Source organism: Ptychodera flava, chromosome 4, assembly GCF_041260155.1.
Source record: "Ptychodera flava strain L36383 chromosome 4, AS_Pfla_20210202, whole genome shotgun sequence".
Classification (NCBI taxonomy): domain Eukaryota; kingdom Metazoa; phylum Hemichordata; class Enteropneusta; family Ptychoderidae; genus Ptychodera; species Ptychodera flava.
In genome coordinates this window covers 27,699,816-27,715,513 of record NC_091931.1, presented here as the reverse complement: position 1 = coordinate 27,715,513, position 15,698 = coordinate 27,699,816, and the positions used below count along the sequence as shown (strand labels likewise).

Genomic DNA, 15,698 nt, shown 5'->3' with positions numbered 1-15,698 from the left:
TAGAGTTCTATAAAGTACCCGGATCAGGCAGAAATCCGACCGGTCGCTTGCAAGAACGTCCAGACCCTGGGATTCGCGTCGCGTCTCTGAAGGGCGCGCGTGTTCCAACAGGGGAGAACGCGAATCGCAGGGTCTCTGCCAGACTAGCGAGTTGCATACGTACATACATACACACATACACACACACATACATACATACATACGTACGTACGTACTGTACGTACGTACGTACATACATACATACATACATACATACATACATACATACATACATACATACATACATACATACATACATACATACATACATACATACATACATACATACACACACATACACACACACATACATACATACATACATACATACATACATACATACATACATACATACATACATACATACATACATACATACATACATACATACATACATACATACATATTTTATCCGTGTAAAGGTAGGCATGTATACCTTAATGAACCAATTTTTCAAAATGAGCGAAGCACCATCTACTTACTATACCATAATATTTTCGTACATTAAGTGCTGTTACATTACATGTATGTATGTATGTATGTATGTATGTATGTATGTATGTATGTATGTATGTATGTATGTATGTATGTATGTATGTATGTATGTATGTATGTATGTATGTATTTAATGAAAATGTATCATACATTTACACATATGCATATCGGTTTGTTATTTTGTGTGTATGTGTGTGTGCGTGTGTGTGTCTGTGTCTGTGTGTATGTATGTAAGAATCGTTCAAAAGTTTACTGAGTACATTTTGTTTTGTTTTCATAGCTTAGAGATTCTGTTTCTATACAGTTCACTGACGGAACATGAATGAAAGCGAGTGAAACTTATCACAATGTTGTCCTTTTTTATTTTAGTAAACGACAACATTGGTGATCTGTTGCATGTCAAAAGACTTCGTCGAAACACGAAATCGATTTTTGACTTGCCTGAAGGCACTGACCTGATTTATGTAACTGTCGACATGCTTTTAGTATTTGCGAACCATAACACAAAGCTTGCATATGGGCCATATGAAAATACTTTTGCTACTAGAGATGTTGACGTTGGCAATGATGTGCTGCTCGGAATAAGTCCATCAAATGAACTTCAGATTATGGAATCCGTGGCAAATGATGGCTGGGAATTGATTTCACATAGCTGTTGTGTAACAAGTGCCGCCTGGTATTGGCAAACAGTTATTGGTGTCAACGAAGAACAGGTGTTGGTCACAAGACAGGATATAAACGCTGCATGGACAACCCATCAAAATAGTAGAAAAATCCTCACTGTCGATTTTTCAAATGGCTTTGGTATTTTGGCTCTTGCGACGGATGGTAGACACATTCTTGGGCTTAATGAGGATCGAGCTGAATGGGTGATATTGTCCGATCCTTCGCCCGTAGGTATGATCGACTTTGCACTCTACCAAGGGAGTGTAATGCCTCTCTATGTGACGCAAATTCAAGACTTCACGTTTCTTGCAGTTTGTGCTGGATCTGTAACATTACCAGCTTCAGGCGAGGGCCAAAACACAGGTAAATAACCCACACAAAGAAATGTACGGATATGTGAGGTGCTCGCAAAAATGTTGCCCGACTTGTCATCACGTAATTGAGCTGCTCCATAGCCCCAGGTCAAAAAAGACAATGCACTCTTCGTTAAACTAATCAAGAAAACACTTTCCCTCCCGTCACATGTTCACATGATCAACATGTGGCACTTACATGATCAACTATAATAACAAAAACAGTATACAATTGTATTGCTATCTAATGCTAAGAATTTGTACACTATATCCTTGAAAGGACCTGTGCATCTTTTTCACTCAAACTTACATATGACGTGATCTGGTGGATCTACTTTGCGAGGTTTGATTCTGATGATTGTGTTAGTTTCCACATTTGACGAAGTAGTCTAGTCCATTAGTTTAACGAAAGTATATGACACACATGTAAATGTTTGGAGAAGCGTTTTACACATTCAAGATTCATGTAACCCAAAATCTACATATTCTTTGCGTAGCCTAGTGCATGTGAAAGGTATAAATAGACAACCATGTCGCTGACGCTCTCTGCAGCACTCCGGTCATTCAAAATGGATAATCAACGGAAGTAAAAATTCCCGGAGATTATAACCAGTTTTACACAATACGGTACAAAAACACCCGATGTCAGTATCATTTCCTGTACAGACCCGCTTTAATAGCAACTTACAGATGTCAGACATTTCTGAGACATGTTACGAAGTAAGCATCAAAGCCTCCGCAGTAATCAGTTTTCTTCTCTGCTCTCAACTTGAAATGTTTATTATCCGCAAAAAATAACCACACAATGCTTAACCGTAACAGTACTTAGGTGCACAGCAAAAAAAACATTTGCCACTGTAACAGGCCCTGTAAAGATCCTGACAAAACTCTGTGGTACAGGTCTTTGTCAGCAAAGACGTCCCACTGCTGTGACAGGGGCTGATATACAGGTCTGTGGCCCATGCTGAGATGACATGGCAATATACAGTGCTGTAGGAAGAGTGATGTGACAGGGCCTAAATTTCTGTCTTTCCCATCTCTGTATTTACACAGCAATGTGAATACAGACCTGTGACAGGGTCAATATTTTTAACATCAAAATTGGTCCATTATTCTAAAAATATACACCCCTAAAATCTGAAAAATTTGCAGACCCTGTAACAAGCCCTGTCAATTCACCACGGACACACCACTGTTTGTACACCAGTATTTCAGTCATGTGGTCACAGCACTGGATACATTCAGAAATTACGTCACTTTATACATTCCTTTAATACCAGGCCTGATACAGACCTGTTGATACACGCTTGATATCTGACAGATTTTACAGGTCCTGTAACATAGGTTATTTCTTAGGGACAATTACAGGTACCGATCAGACCATGTTTTAGGCATGTACTGAAATCTACCTGTAGTTTTCTTGCCGTGGAGGAGCCACCATACAACAACAACCACGTCAAGAACCAAAGCGACCACACCTTCCAATATTACCACGCCACAACCACCATCAACAACAACAACAGCAGTAAACGTAACGATAATAATAATAATAATAATAATAATAATTTAATGATAATAATAATAACAAGGCAGTATTGCTGAAGGCAATGAGTACTTGGGCCGAGATAGAGTAATTTTGAGGACAATATATACTACTATTCAAATATGGTCTTGATTTCCTCCTGTCAATTAGGCATTTGATTAACTGGTTATTAAACGAAGCAATGGCATGACAACGGCAAAATATGTCTAGCAACTTTTGTGGAGTTTGAGGCAGGGGTTCTTTATTTATAGTGAAATTGCTTAAACTCCTTAAATATTCAAATTACAGCAAATTTCTTTTGTTCTCGATGGTAGATGTCTAATATTTAGATGGGCATATTTAGATTTCTACCCTATAGTTATCCCTATATACCAAAAATCGGACATCCAGCTCTATGGCTTGCTCAGAATTAGATATGCGAATAATTAATGAGGTACAATATGTGGTGTCATAAGGTGTCCCATCATACCAAATATGAAGGGTGTAGCACTTGTGGTTACTGAGTTGTGGACAAATATATATATTTGATGTCAAAGGTCATTGAGGTCACGTGACATTTTGTCAAAATAATTGTATTGCTAAGTTATTCCTATATACCAAAAATCAGACCTCTAGCTCTATTGGCTCGCTCAAAATTAGATATGCGCATAATTAATAAGGTACAATATGTGGTGTCGTTAGGTGTCTTATCATACCAAATATGAAGGATGTAGCACTTGTGGTTACTGAGTTGTGGACAAATATGTATATTTGATGTCAAAGGTCATTGAGGTCACGTGACGTTTTGTCAAACAAATTATATTGTTAACTTATCCCTATATACCAAAAATCAGACCTCTAGCTCTATTGGCTCGCTCAAAATTAGATATGCGCATAATTAATGAGGTACAATATGTGGCGTCATAAGGTGTCCCATCATACCAAATATGAAAGGTTTAGCACTTGTGGTTACTGAGTTATGGACAATAATGTATATTTGAGGTCAAAGGTCACCAAGGTCACATGATATTTTGTCAAAATGTCCGAGATATCTGCGTGAACCGATGGACTCACTGATGGACTCACGGACGGATATGACCCAATCTATAAGCCCCCTGGACTTTATCCGTGGGGACAAAAAACTGTGTCACTGCATCCTGTAGGCAATATGAATACGATGAGAAACTAAATTTTATTTTTCTTGGCCTTATACATGAAAGTCTATGGGGAACTGCCTTATACAGGGAGTCTATGGAGGTGTAAACTAAAAAGTCCTCTAACACGGCCAAATTCTATCGCATTGTGAAACAAATCGACGTGCATCTGTATGGGGTTGGGTACTATTCTTGTGCAAAGTTTGAAAGAAATTGACCAGGGCATGTCTGAGATATCTGCCTGAACGGACGGACGGACGGACTGACATGACCAAACCTATAATTCCCCCAGGACTTCGTCCGTGGGCACTAAAAACAACGCAACAGTTATTACAGCTACACCGGCGGTAGGTTCATATCCAGAGCCCCGTACGGTCTGCCGCCGTCACTTGAAAACAATCTCATAAACCTGGCCATATGGGCAACTGTGTATGAGCAGCTGGATACTTGACTTCCCGGAGAAGGCGAGCTGTCACGTTCAAGCTCAGGATTATTTGTCGATCAAATTTCAGTAAATTTACCTTACTCAGGGCTCGAAATTAGCGGTAGTCCCGCGTCCACAGACTACCAACTTTTCCCTGGGGCTACCAAAGTCCATGAAATGGTAGCCCACACGGACTACCAAAGCCTGGGACAGGAAATTACTTAGTGGGCGACATGATGTTGATCGCTGACGCCACTACACATGCTATACCGACGATCATACAGTCAACCCAGCTGGACACAGAAAGGACATGTCGAATTTGTTGCGACAAACTTTCAATAAAATATCATTTATATCTGAACTGATGTACTTGGATAACAGGCTCGAGAAATGATGGCCAATGAAAATTCATTTTCATATTTATTTAGTCACAATTTATCAATCACAATTGGACACAAAATTATTCAAACTGCAAAGAAAAAGCTGTCGGGCCATCCACACATTTAGCTTTCCGGGGGAAATATAGTCAAAATTGCCACGAAAGTATTAGGAACATGACTGTACCAAGTTGTCATCCTGAAATTCATAGCCAATCTATTTTTAGCCATGTTATGTTTACACGTGTGAGTGAAAAGTCGTTGTCATTGCGAACATCAAAGCTCTGCGTATGTGTGAATAGGTCGTCAAACTTTGAGGCGTCACCGTCGTCCACTACACATGCTATACCGTTCTCCTAAGGCCATGATCAGCAGGTATTGATGTCAAATGACTAGAAAATTCACTCACTGGATAGAATCATGAAAAATAATCGTTCATTGTCTAGATGCTTTTGTGACATCGCGACTTGACTTTTGTAATAGTCTCCTGTATGGGATTCAAAAATACCAACTTGAAAATTGCAGTCTGTTCAAAATGCTGCTGCACGCTTAATTAGTCGTACACGGAAATGTGAACACATCACGCCTGTTTTAATGGATTTGCATTGGTTACCGGTAAAAGAAAGATTCAAGTTTAAATTCTTCTTCTCCTCACTTTCAAAATCCTAACCGGTAAATGTCCAGAGTATTTGAAATCACTGATAGATATTCAGGTTCAACGACGTGTTCTCCGTTCCTCTGATAACTTATTGTTAATTCGGCGCGATACGAGGAACACTACTGTAAACTATGGTTTCCGTGCTTTTCAGTTGCTGCTCCAATATTATGGAATGAACAAGCGTTTACTAATGCTATTTTAAACTGTTCGGTCCAATCCTTTAAGCGCCAGTTGAAAACTGATCTTTTTAAGGAATATTACTGTGTTTAATGATATGTTTTGATTTTCTTTTATTTTCATTCTTTTCATTGTTTGAGTAAAGAGAACTGAGACGAAGTGTAGTGCGCTTTTTAAGAAATAAATAATAATAATAATAGATATAAATAAAATATTCTTTACAAAAAAACCTCTTCATTCATGCATGGGCTACCAGACCTTGTCGCTGGGCTACCAACTTCAGAAAATGGTAGCCCACTGGGACTACCAGGGTAAAAAGTTAATTTCGAGCCCTGCTTACCTAGATGAAATTTTGTCTATATGCTGAAATTTCGCCGAAGTTTGACAAAATTGCATCGATTTTTCAGGTTCATATCCGACATTTTTGAGTTTTGAGTGCAGACAGAAATAAGTTTTGAGGCAACATGGCTGCGACCCATGTTGACCCCTAGCCCTGCGTACGATGCTATGTGCTATACAGCTAACACACAGCATCGTACGCAAGGCTAGCGAGAGAGTTGCCGACATCGACGGTTATTTACGAGAAGTGAATAAAAGACTGTCATTTTTGGAAGCGATCGAGTAGCTGAGGTAGGCTGGGATACGACTTGGGCCCAAGAACGCTGAATTTCGGCAGTAATTTGGCTTTTTACGTCAAGTCCCAAAATGGATTTGAAGTCACCGACCCTACGTACGCGTACGGTCTTTGCAGGGCTGTGGTGAGCGGGGCGATTAGCTGTAGCGGAACACACAGCATCGTACGCAGAGCTAGTTGACCCCAGTGAAAATGTGTTCGCGATCAAATCTTCCTATATTTTTTTCAGAATTTTCGACAAATCATTGCTTCTTACATCTTTTGTAAAATATAAAATATTAATATAAAAATGCGATGTGCCATGTCTCCAGATTTCTAAAATATCGTTCGTTGACCGTTCGACGGAATACTCATTTCGCAAACTTGTGACGCAGTTGAAATTCAATACTGACCGCCAAATAATCTTAATGAGACGAGATCATTCTAGACATCCTCCAAATTATCCAACCATTCGCGTTAGAATTCAGCTCGCTAAGAGGATCATAACATTCTTCGGCCTTCGTTTAGATCGACCCTAATCTCTCCCATTTAGGAAATAAATACACAAGCTACCTTGACAAAACTTCGTGCACCATCCAGGACCAAACACACTACAAATCTGTCTTGACGTCATCATCTCCTTACATGGTAATCGGCATACCGTATTTTTTAGCAAGGAGACACAGAATACGTCGGAGTATTCACGTTTCAAAACGTATTACATTGTGTGATGTTGTCAAAAAAGGTAATGTTACTGCAGTGGTATAAATTACAAAACACAAAAGTTCAAATCAGTTTATTTTGGACTGGCTTTACCCAACATTTCATATTGTTTCTTATGCCAGATTTGACCACGTGCTTACTGGCGACCCCTTTACATGCAAATTTTGTGTCAAATGGTGTGTTCTCCTGGAAAAACAAACGTACGATTTCTATATGAAGGAGGCGAAATTTGCCCTCAAAACTCGAAACCACCCCTTTATATGGGGTGTACCTAGCTATTTTGAACGAGCTTCTCGAATCTGCAGCTCTATTTCGAAATGATGGTCTGGTTTTCTCAGCTCAAGGATAAGTGTTCTCCATCGCTGTGGGCATTACTATTCTCAACTGGGGGTACAGTTTCCAGTCGTAATGTTTTTCATTGTGTCCGGGATATAAAACCTTTCCTTTTCACAATTTTACTTCGGTTAACACTAGTCCACATCTTGTCAGCGATTAAACATGTTTCAAGTTTAAATGTTAAATTCTGGTCTCGAGCCCTCTTGTTCGACCAAACTGAAATTACCCCTCCCACTTTGGCTCGTCCAGTGGGTGTAGCAAGGGTCGTGCAATCGCCTAGGAAACGGAGGGTGCATTAATTGTTGCATTTCGATGCACATTTTGATTATATTCAGAAGATTTTGTGGCAAAAACTCAGATAGAGAAGCATTAATATTCACATCTCACTTATTCAAGACTGGCTGAGAGCAGCACTTCCATTCAGTTAACATCATTACGCCATTTATTATGCCAAGAAAGATGAAGCCAAGACATTTTGCCCTCCCTGGTCTCAGCCAGGAATGGTTATACCTTACAGAGTTTTTTCCCACGGAATGAAAACAAATGTACTTGGGCTGAGGCCCAAGTACAATAATAATAATAATAATAATAATAATAATAATAGCAAAGACAACATCAACAATGCACTTTTATTGAAAACAAGCTATATGTTTGAACATTTTTAGTCCAGCAAGTATTTTGTTTGAGATTTATTCGTCTTATAAAAGCAAGGCAGTCGTTTTGTCTCAATGCCATACAAAACATTTAAGATATATATATTGTCCGTGGTTCTAAAACGAAAATTGATATCCAATCATTGGTTCATTTATTGATCGAGATTCGACGTGTATATTCCTCAATGATTAATTTGTCCAACTAGTGTTTCCGTAATTGGGAGCAATTCGGGCTTGATTGATTTTATTGTAAGTTTTTCAAAACGTGTAAAGTTTCTCAAATCCGTTCCTACATCCCTTATTACATTTGAGCATGTATACTTCAGCAAAAGCAAAAGGAAAGATTGTCCTCGATTCATGCTTGTAGTCTGGACTCTTGCCATATTGGTCAACATGGACGAAATAATACAGTATTTCGTGGGATTTCACCGATCTTGAACGATTTTTGTCCTGAACACTGAGCTCAGAAAATGTCACATGGGTAACAATCATTTTTTTCAGGCACACCTCAATCACCAGTAACGGAACCACCGTCAGGAATTAATGCGAACGAAGGTAAGTAAAACTCAAGTAATAGAAATACGACGACGACCTATGCTGTACTAGCAGAATATTCAGCAGAGCCGCCATACCAATTACTAGTAAGTAGCTTTCAGATGTTGACTAGCAAAATTGAGATTCCGCTTTGAAAAAAATGTTGTGTCCACATGCTTTCGTTCATATACTTAATGAAGTCACTATGGCGGGAAAGGAGCTGCCATGACTATGGACAGGTTCAGTCGAAAATTTAATTGATATCCATTACATACGGAATGAGTTCCATTAATGGCTGGGTAGAACATACTTAAGCATTTTCTTTGGCACTCTTTCCTCCTACCTCCGCCAAAATACATTTTGAGAGCCCCTAATTGTTGGCGAGTTCACCTTTAATGTAGCACTACTGGAATTAGCAGTGTAAGTTGAATGTTTCATCTGAGAACGATCTGAGTAGAAAGCCAATTACAGCATTGCTACTTTCTCATATACGGCTTTGGTTGAACGAAAGCGTACTCTTCGTGTAGAACGTGCACAGAAGATTGAGCTTAGCACTCATGAATTTTGATAATCCTGACGTTTGACTAAATTTGGTCATTTTGTTAGAGAATAGTATCTGTAAACGAGACACGTACGTGTTGATCTAATGACTCAGATCCAAAGATGTCATATCGTACGATGAATGTACGTTCGTCCTATGAACTGTATTGGAAGCCTGTGGGCCTCTCACTTGTAAGACTGATTGCATAAACACCATATTTCCCGATAAAGAATAAAATTTATAGGAAATCTTATTTGTGCATTGATGGGGACATTTGTACTGACAACCGAGAGTACGCGTGTTGGCGTTCATATCAGGCCGGTATCAGATTCGGCGTTGATAAGTAACCCCTCGATAAATACCAAGGCATTGCCAATTGGAACAATTCTATTTTTGCTTTGTTTTACCTAAAATTATGTAAAAACGTTTAAATGTCTCAGAAAACCTTTCACAAGTCCTCCATGTTTTGCGCATGTATATTACAGCGAACCTCCCTACAGTAAAGAAAAAGGCAAAAGGTTTGTCCCCGACCAACACAGGGCATCTAGTTGGCATTGGTTCCAATCGGTAAATCGGAAAGGGGTGAAATTTCATTATATTACCATGCCCTGCCCGTCGCATTTTGATTGGTCGAGCTGAACCACGTGACTGACCACAAAAACACAGTAATGGTCTGTTTACATGCCCGTGAATATGAATAATAAGATTAACAACTCAAAGTATCGTAACTTTACAGCTCAAACGTAAATCATAATCAATCACAAAATAAAATGGAGCACTTGTAGGTCAAGTTGAGATACTTTTTTTCTGAAAACATCTCCGGATTTGCCAATTTTTACAGCGCGCGTGACAGTGCGTCGCGTATTGCTCAGTTTCTGGGGCCCAGTTGTCGTTCGCTCCGGAATTTTTTGCAAATTTTGACGGTTTTCTCGGGTTCGCTGATAATATAATGGAAATGACAGACTCCGCTCTGACCATTAACGTTTATTTGTGGGCGCGGGCTCGAGGAAAGCCAAATTAACGGGCTCGGCAAGCCTCGCTCGTTAATTTTTGGCTTTCCTCTCGCCCTTGCCCACAAATAAACGTTAATGGTCAGCGCGTCGCCCGTTATTTCTATAATATCAGGAACGTTTTGTACACAAGGAGATCAGACACCTCACATCTGTAACATCAATTTTGCAGGCACACCTCAATCACCAATAAAGAAACCACAGTCAGGTATGAAGAACATAGGTAAGTAAAATTTCACTTCTGTAGCAACAAGTGTAACAAATTATGAGGTACCAGCAGAATATTCAACAGGACCGTCATATACATCAAGTATAAGAACTTTTTCCGATGGTGGCGCTAACTTTTCTAAGAGACAACAAAGTTTCGGCAATCAGAAATGTGGTGAGTTAATTTGTACTGTTAGCAAAAACTGAACCAGTTCGTGTTCTTGGCGATCACCACAAGGTTAACATATGTATAGCAAAACATTATATTGTTAATGTACTAAGTGGCAATACTACGGTAGCAGAGCATCCATCAGGATTTTTCAGTAGAAGATTGAACATAATTGGTGAACCAGTTCAATCAACGGTAAAATTTGGGGAGAAAATGAAATTTCTTTCGCACCCTCCACCCACACCTTCAGAAATGATTTTAGAGAGCCACCTAACCGCTGGCGTGAAAACATTTTCTTATGTAGGGGTGCTGTGACAGTGGTTAGCATATATTGTGAAACTTCAATTTTTCAATTATATAAGTATACTTTGAGCAGATAGGATGCACAGCATTGCAGCAATAAAGTGTAGGTAGAACGAAAGCTCTTCCTGTAGAAAGCTCACAGAAGATCGATTTTTTATGCAATTATGAATTTATATCACGATCTATTAACCAAACTTCGTCTTTTGGTGAGTGACAAATTGCTCGGCTGTTTACATATGCCACATATACTTTAGTCGGTCCTTTATCAATTTCTTGGTTTATCTGATGGTTTATTAATTAACTTGTGTGTTTCTTTGTTGTTTCTTGGGCTGGTTTTTTTGTCTCTTTTTTATCTGTACATGTTTCTCCTTTTGTTTGCTTAGTTTGTTATCGTGTCCGTGGTCCTCGAGCACAGCAGTTCACATACATTTTAATGTTACTCCAATCGACGGGGAACGACACCATACCTGTCTCCTAGATATGTAACACTCTTTCACAATCTAGTATCGCCGACATACATTCAAATCATAACAAGGTTTCTTCAAAATTTCAAGTTTCATGCATTTCTGTATTACGTCATATACTTGCGGCACCTTTTGCCTAAGGTAGAATGCATCTGGGGGACAGGTATTCTGACTCTTACACTTTTCCCATTCTTTTCTCATCTACCACTTGAGGGGCTCATTTTCAAGCCCTTGGAGAAAGAAAAACTTTCACCGTCTAGGTTTTTTTGAAAGTCGAAAATTTTGTTTTTCTCCATAGAGTCAACACAGGATTGTCGGCCATTTCGAATATCAAATATCGGTTAATCTTGGGTACTTTGTTCCTCTATTACCCAATTCGCACGGCGACCCCCGATTTTTACTCTCGATTTTGAAAGAGAATGGTCGAAAGTTCCTTGAGGAAAGATTGAGCAAAAGTTTAGGTCTTTAACTTTCAATGCGCATACTACCTTAACCAGCAAAGATTCTCCTTTGGTGCTTTAACATTAAGCTCCAACCATCGGTCTGAAGCTGTAATGCAGATAATCTTTCAGCATGATTTGTATATTGCAATTCCAGGGAAGTTCATGCTCTTTGTTGGAACAGATCACAATATCTATTTTGGCCCACTTATTGCAAATGAAGTTCCCAGAGACCTAGTACTAGAAGATACCGAGCCAGTTATTGACGTAGAAGTCCTGGCCAATGGGGACCTCGTGGCATTAGACAGTACAGGCAAGGTGAAATACAGAAACAGCGGTGAATGGTCAGATGTAATCGACACGTCATGCTGCATGATTGGTATCGCGGTGGCTGAGAATCGCATGGTAGGCGTTGGAAATGATTACATGTTGCACCCATGGTCAAAAAACACGTCATCGTGGGAAGAGGCAATACCGAACAGCGGAAGCGTCATAAAAGTGTCTTTCAGTCTAAACAGCGAAGACATCCTTGGACTGACGTCAGAGGGTAATGAACTAGTTATGTCGACTGCCTCAAGTATTTTCTGGAGTGAATACCACACATACAATAATGGCAAAGTCATAGATTTTGCACTTCTTCCCCATAATCAGGTTCATCCATTAAAATCTGGTGAAGGGTGGATAGCAGTTGCCTATGGTCCTGACTTCATTCCTCAAAGCTATTTGCATGGTGAGTGGAAAATTCATCATGTGTAATAGATAGATAGATAGATAGATAGATAGATAGATAGATAGATAGATAGATAGATAGATAGATAGATAGATAGATAGATAGATAGATAGATAGATAGATAGATAGCATAAAGATGCACGCACGCACGCACGCACGCACGCACGCGCACACACACACACATACATACATACATACATACATACATACATACATACATACATACATACATACATACATACATACATACATACATACATACATACATGTATATGAGAGAGAGAGAGAGAGAGAGAGAGAGAGAGAGAGAGAGAGAGAGAGAGAGAGAGAGAGAGAGAGAGTATGAGTTTAAATTCTGCATGCCCTCTGAAAATACTAATGGCGACATCTGTATCCTATTCAACGATGAAATTTTTGAGGTTATTATGCGAATTACAATTTATACACTCTTGTCATTTTCTCAAACTTTTGCTTCAAGAAATGTGTATTAGAAATAATAGTTTGAGGTCATAGCTACTCAGAGGAGTGGATAATGTTACCATTTTTAGAATTGAAACTTCTGTTTTTGTTGGTCTATTTTTCTTGGTCCATGTTGGGTTTTTGTTCTGATGTTTGACCCTAATGGCATTACTTGAAGTAATTGTAATTTTGTAACAGGTGAGAAGTTGGTTAAAGCAGAATATCAGATTCGTGAACTTAAGGTAAACCTCTTTCTGTGGACAGACCTTATCACTGACAGTTGCTTGGGTCCTCCTCCCCACAAAGCTCTCACTGGTTCTATTTCATTGTCAACGAGAAGTGGGCGAGAGAAATTGAGTGGTCAAGCTTTATCGCAATGAGAAAAGGCAGTGGCACAGGCCTAAAGAGTATAAAGAAATAGGAAAGTAGGCGGGTTCCAAATCCGTAGGACGAACTTTATGAAGAAACAGGAAATATTTAAGCAATAATGCACCCCCTCCCGGCCCATAATGGACGAAAGCAAACTTTGCACGCCATAATGTACGAGGCGAAGCCGAGTACATTATGGAGTGCAAAGTTTGCTTGAGTCCATTATGGGCCGGGAGGGGGTGCATTATTGCTATTATTTTATAGTTTTGGCAATGCCAGTGAATTTGTAGTTGTAGAAAACGAATAAAAAAGGAAATTTAAACTGAGTTTGAAGCCAGTGAGCGTCCTGACTCTGTACACATCACATGCACTCCACACTGCACTGCACTGAACACGCACGTTCAGCACAAAAAATGACCAACACTTTCACGGTTCAATTTTGAATTGAAAAACGATGTATTTTCGAAGGAAATGAAAAGGAACTGCATCCCTACCGTCTATATCAAACTTGAAACATCACCTTTAAATATCATGCCATTCAAAAAGCCGACACGGTGAAATGCCAGAGATGAAGAAAACGAAATGTTCATGCATCGACATCAGCATGATCAGCGAGCTGCATGCCATGGTATCAGCTGATCAATACGATCATTATTATGTCGCTAGTAGTACAGCATTCATTGCAAACGATATCAACAGAGTTCAACATTGTTATTCTAATGTTTATATTTCAATAATAATGGTGTCTATAAATTTAATTTTCGATGGCTTCTTGAGAAGAGCTATTTTATTTCGGCGAACGAGAAAACTTGACGTAAACGGGTGCTTGAAAGGTACAGTTGACAAACATACTGGAGGGTTTCCGTACCGTCGCGATATCGAGAACAAGGCAAGGTAAAACCACAGACAAGGAGAAAAAAACGATGAATGAAAGTTGTCTCCGATTACAGTCAGTGCATCAGAATTTAAGGCCGAGATGTTAGATCAACGGAGAAAAGGTCCACGGTCGTCATGACTGTTGGTAGTAGCTGACCTTGGACAGAGACTTTGAATGGCTCCGTATAGTAATTTCCGTAGACACTTCCGGTCAAGGTTGATGACAGCCTGAGCAAGCTGCCGTTGTTGGCCCGTTTACGGCTGGTTCGAGTAGCCTTTCACGCTTGCTTAATAGTTTACATGGCTACTGACATACATAGTATGCCATGTGTCAAACCCAGTATCGTCTAGGAGTTTGCAAACGTACTGAGTTCTGTTTCATCTATACGGCAACGAAGCGAACCATGTTGTAAACAAACGTAGTAGTACAACCAGCGTATCGGACGGGGACTGCATGCTGAGCGCCAGCCAGACAGACGACAAGTGCATGCGTGAGGACTCAAAAAATGTGATAAATCGTACAGTAAGACATTATTATCAATATTGTGCACCATTATCAAGATTTATAGTTTTGTGTATTACATGGTTTATCCGATACTTTCCCTCCTTTGAAATGCGCAGTCCTTTTTACGTTTTCAAAAGAAAAACTTGCTCGCTGTGGGGCCGCAATGCTGAATAATGGAATACATTATCAGTAATAATGTATGGATATGACGTCACAAAATTCACTGGTATTGACAAAGCTATAATATAATAGTGCATAACCGTACAAAGATGAAATTGTAACACATACAGAGCGGCTGACTCTTACGATCGAGTGTTACATTACGATGTTGAACGTTCGGTAATTAACCCTTTGCCAGTCAATCAAATGTGCTTCTTTCTCTGTCTGGTGATTTTTTCGCCCCGCAACAGCAATCAAATAAGTTAAATTGTTCAATTGACTGCGTGCGATCTACTGTGTATTAAAATCATTTTATTCTTTCATAATGTCGAAAATAATATTGTAAGAGGCCATCACTATTACATAAAGTGTGACAAGAGAATAACATAATTTACTTGTTTTTCAGAAAGCAAAAGTATGATGCCGCAAGTGAGCTCCTTTTTAAACGTGTCTATGACTGCTCGTGATTTTCTTGCCGTCGGAAGTGATCAGAATTTATACTATGGCAGGGCTACTAGCAATGGAAGCTATGTGTATGAGGGTCCACTTGACAACGCGTGCTGTATTCTGGATATCGACGTCCTGCCAAATGGCATGCTTGTTGCGGTAAGTGCAAAGCACGATCTACGCACCAGACGGTCAATGAGCAAAGCCATAAAGGGTTGGCAGGATGATGTTGCCCGCAGTTGCTGCATTACCGACATAAGTGTTATGAACAGCGGAGCCATGATAGCAATATTAA

General features: G+C 39.5%; 1 protein-coding gene across 1 annotated transcript; it reads left to right on the top strand.

Annotated features, from left to right (window-relative positions):
- Positions 1–2,083: 2,083 nt before the first annotated feature.
- On the top strand, positions 2,084–12,614 carry LOC139132203 (uncharacterized). The gene is made up of 5 exons (XM_070698593.1): positions 2,084–2,139; positions 2,969–3,084; positions 8,692–8,745; positions 10,448–10,498; positions 12,016–12,614. The coding sequence occupies exons 1-5, from the start codon at positions 2,084–2,086 to the stop codon at positions 12,612–12,614; spliced, it is 876 nt and encodes a 291-aa protein (XP_070554694.1).
- Positions 12,615–15,698: the final 3,084 nt, after the last annotated feature.

Coding starts and splice junctions, on each gene's coding strand:
- LOC139132203 (XM_070698593.1), top strand. CDS start 2,084: ATGTCGCTGACGCTCTCTGCAGCACTCCGGTCATTCAAAATGGATAAT. Junction 2,140..2,968: donor AAAATGGATAATCAACGGAA/GTAAAAATTCCC, acceptor ATCTACCTGTAG/TTTTCTTGCCGTGGAGGAGC. Junction 3,085..8,691: donor CAACAACAACAGCAGTAAAC/GTAACGATAATA, acceptor CATTTTTTTCAG/GCACACCTCAATCACCAGTA.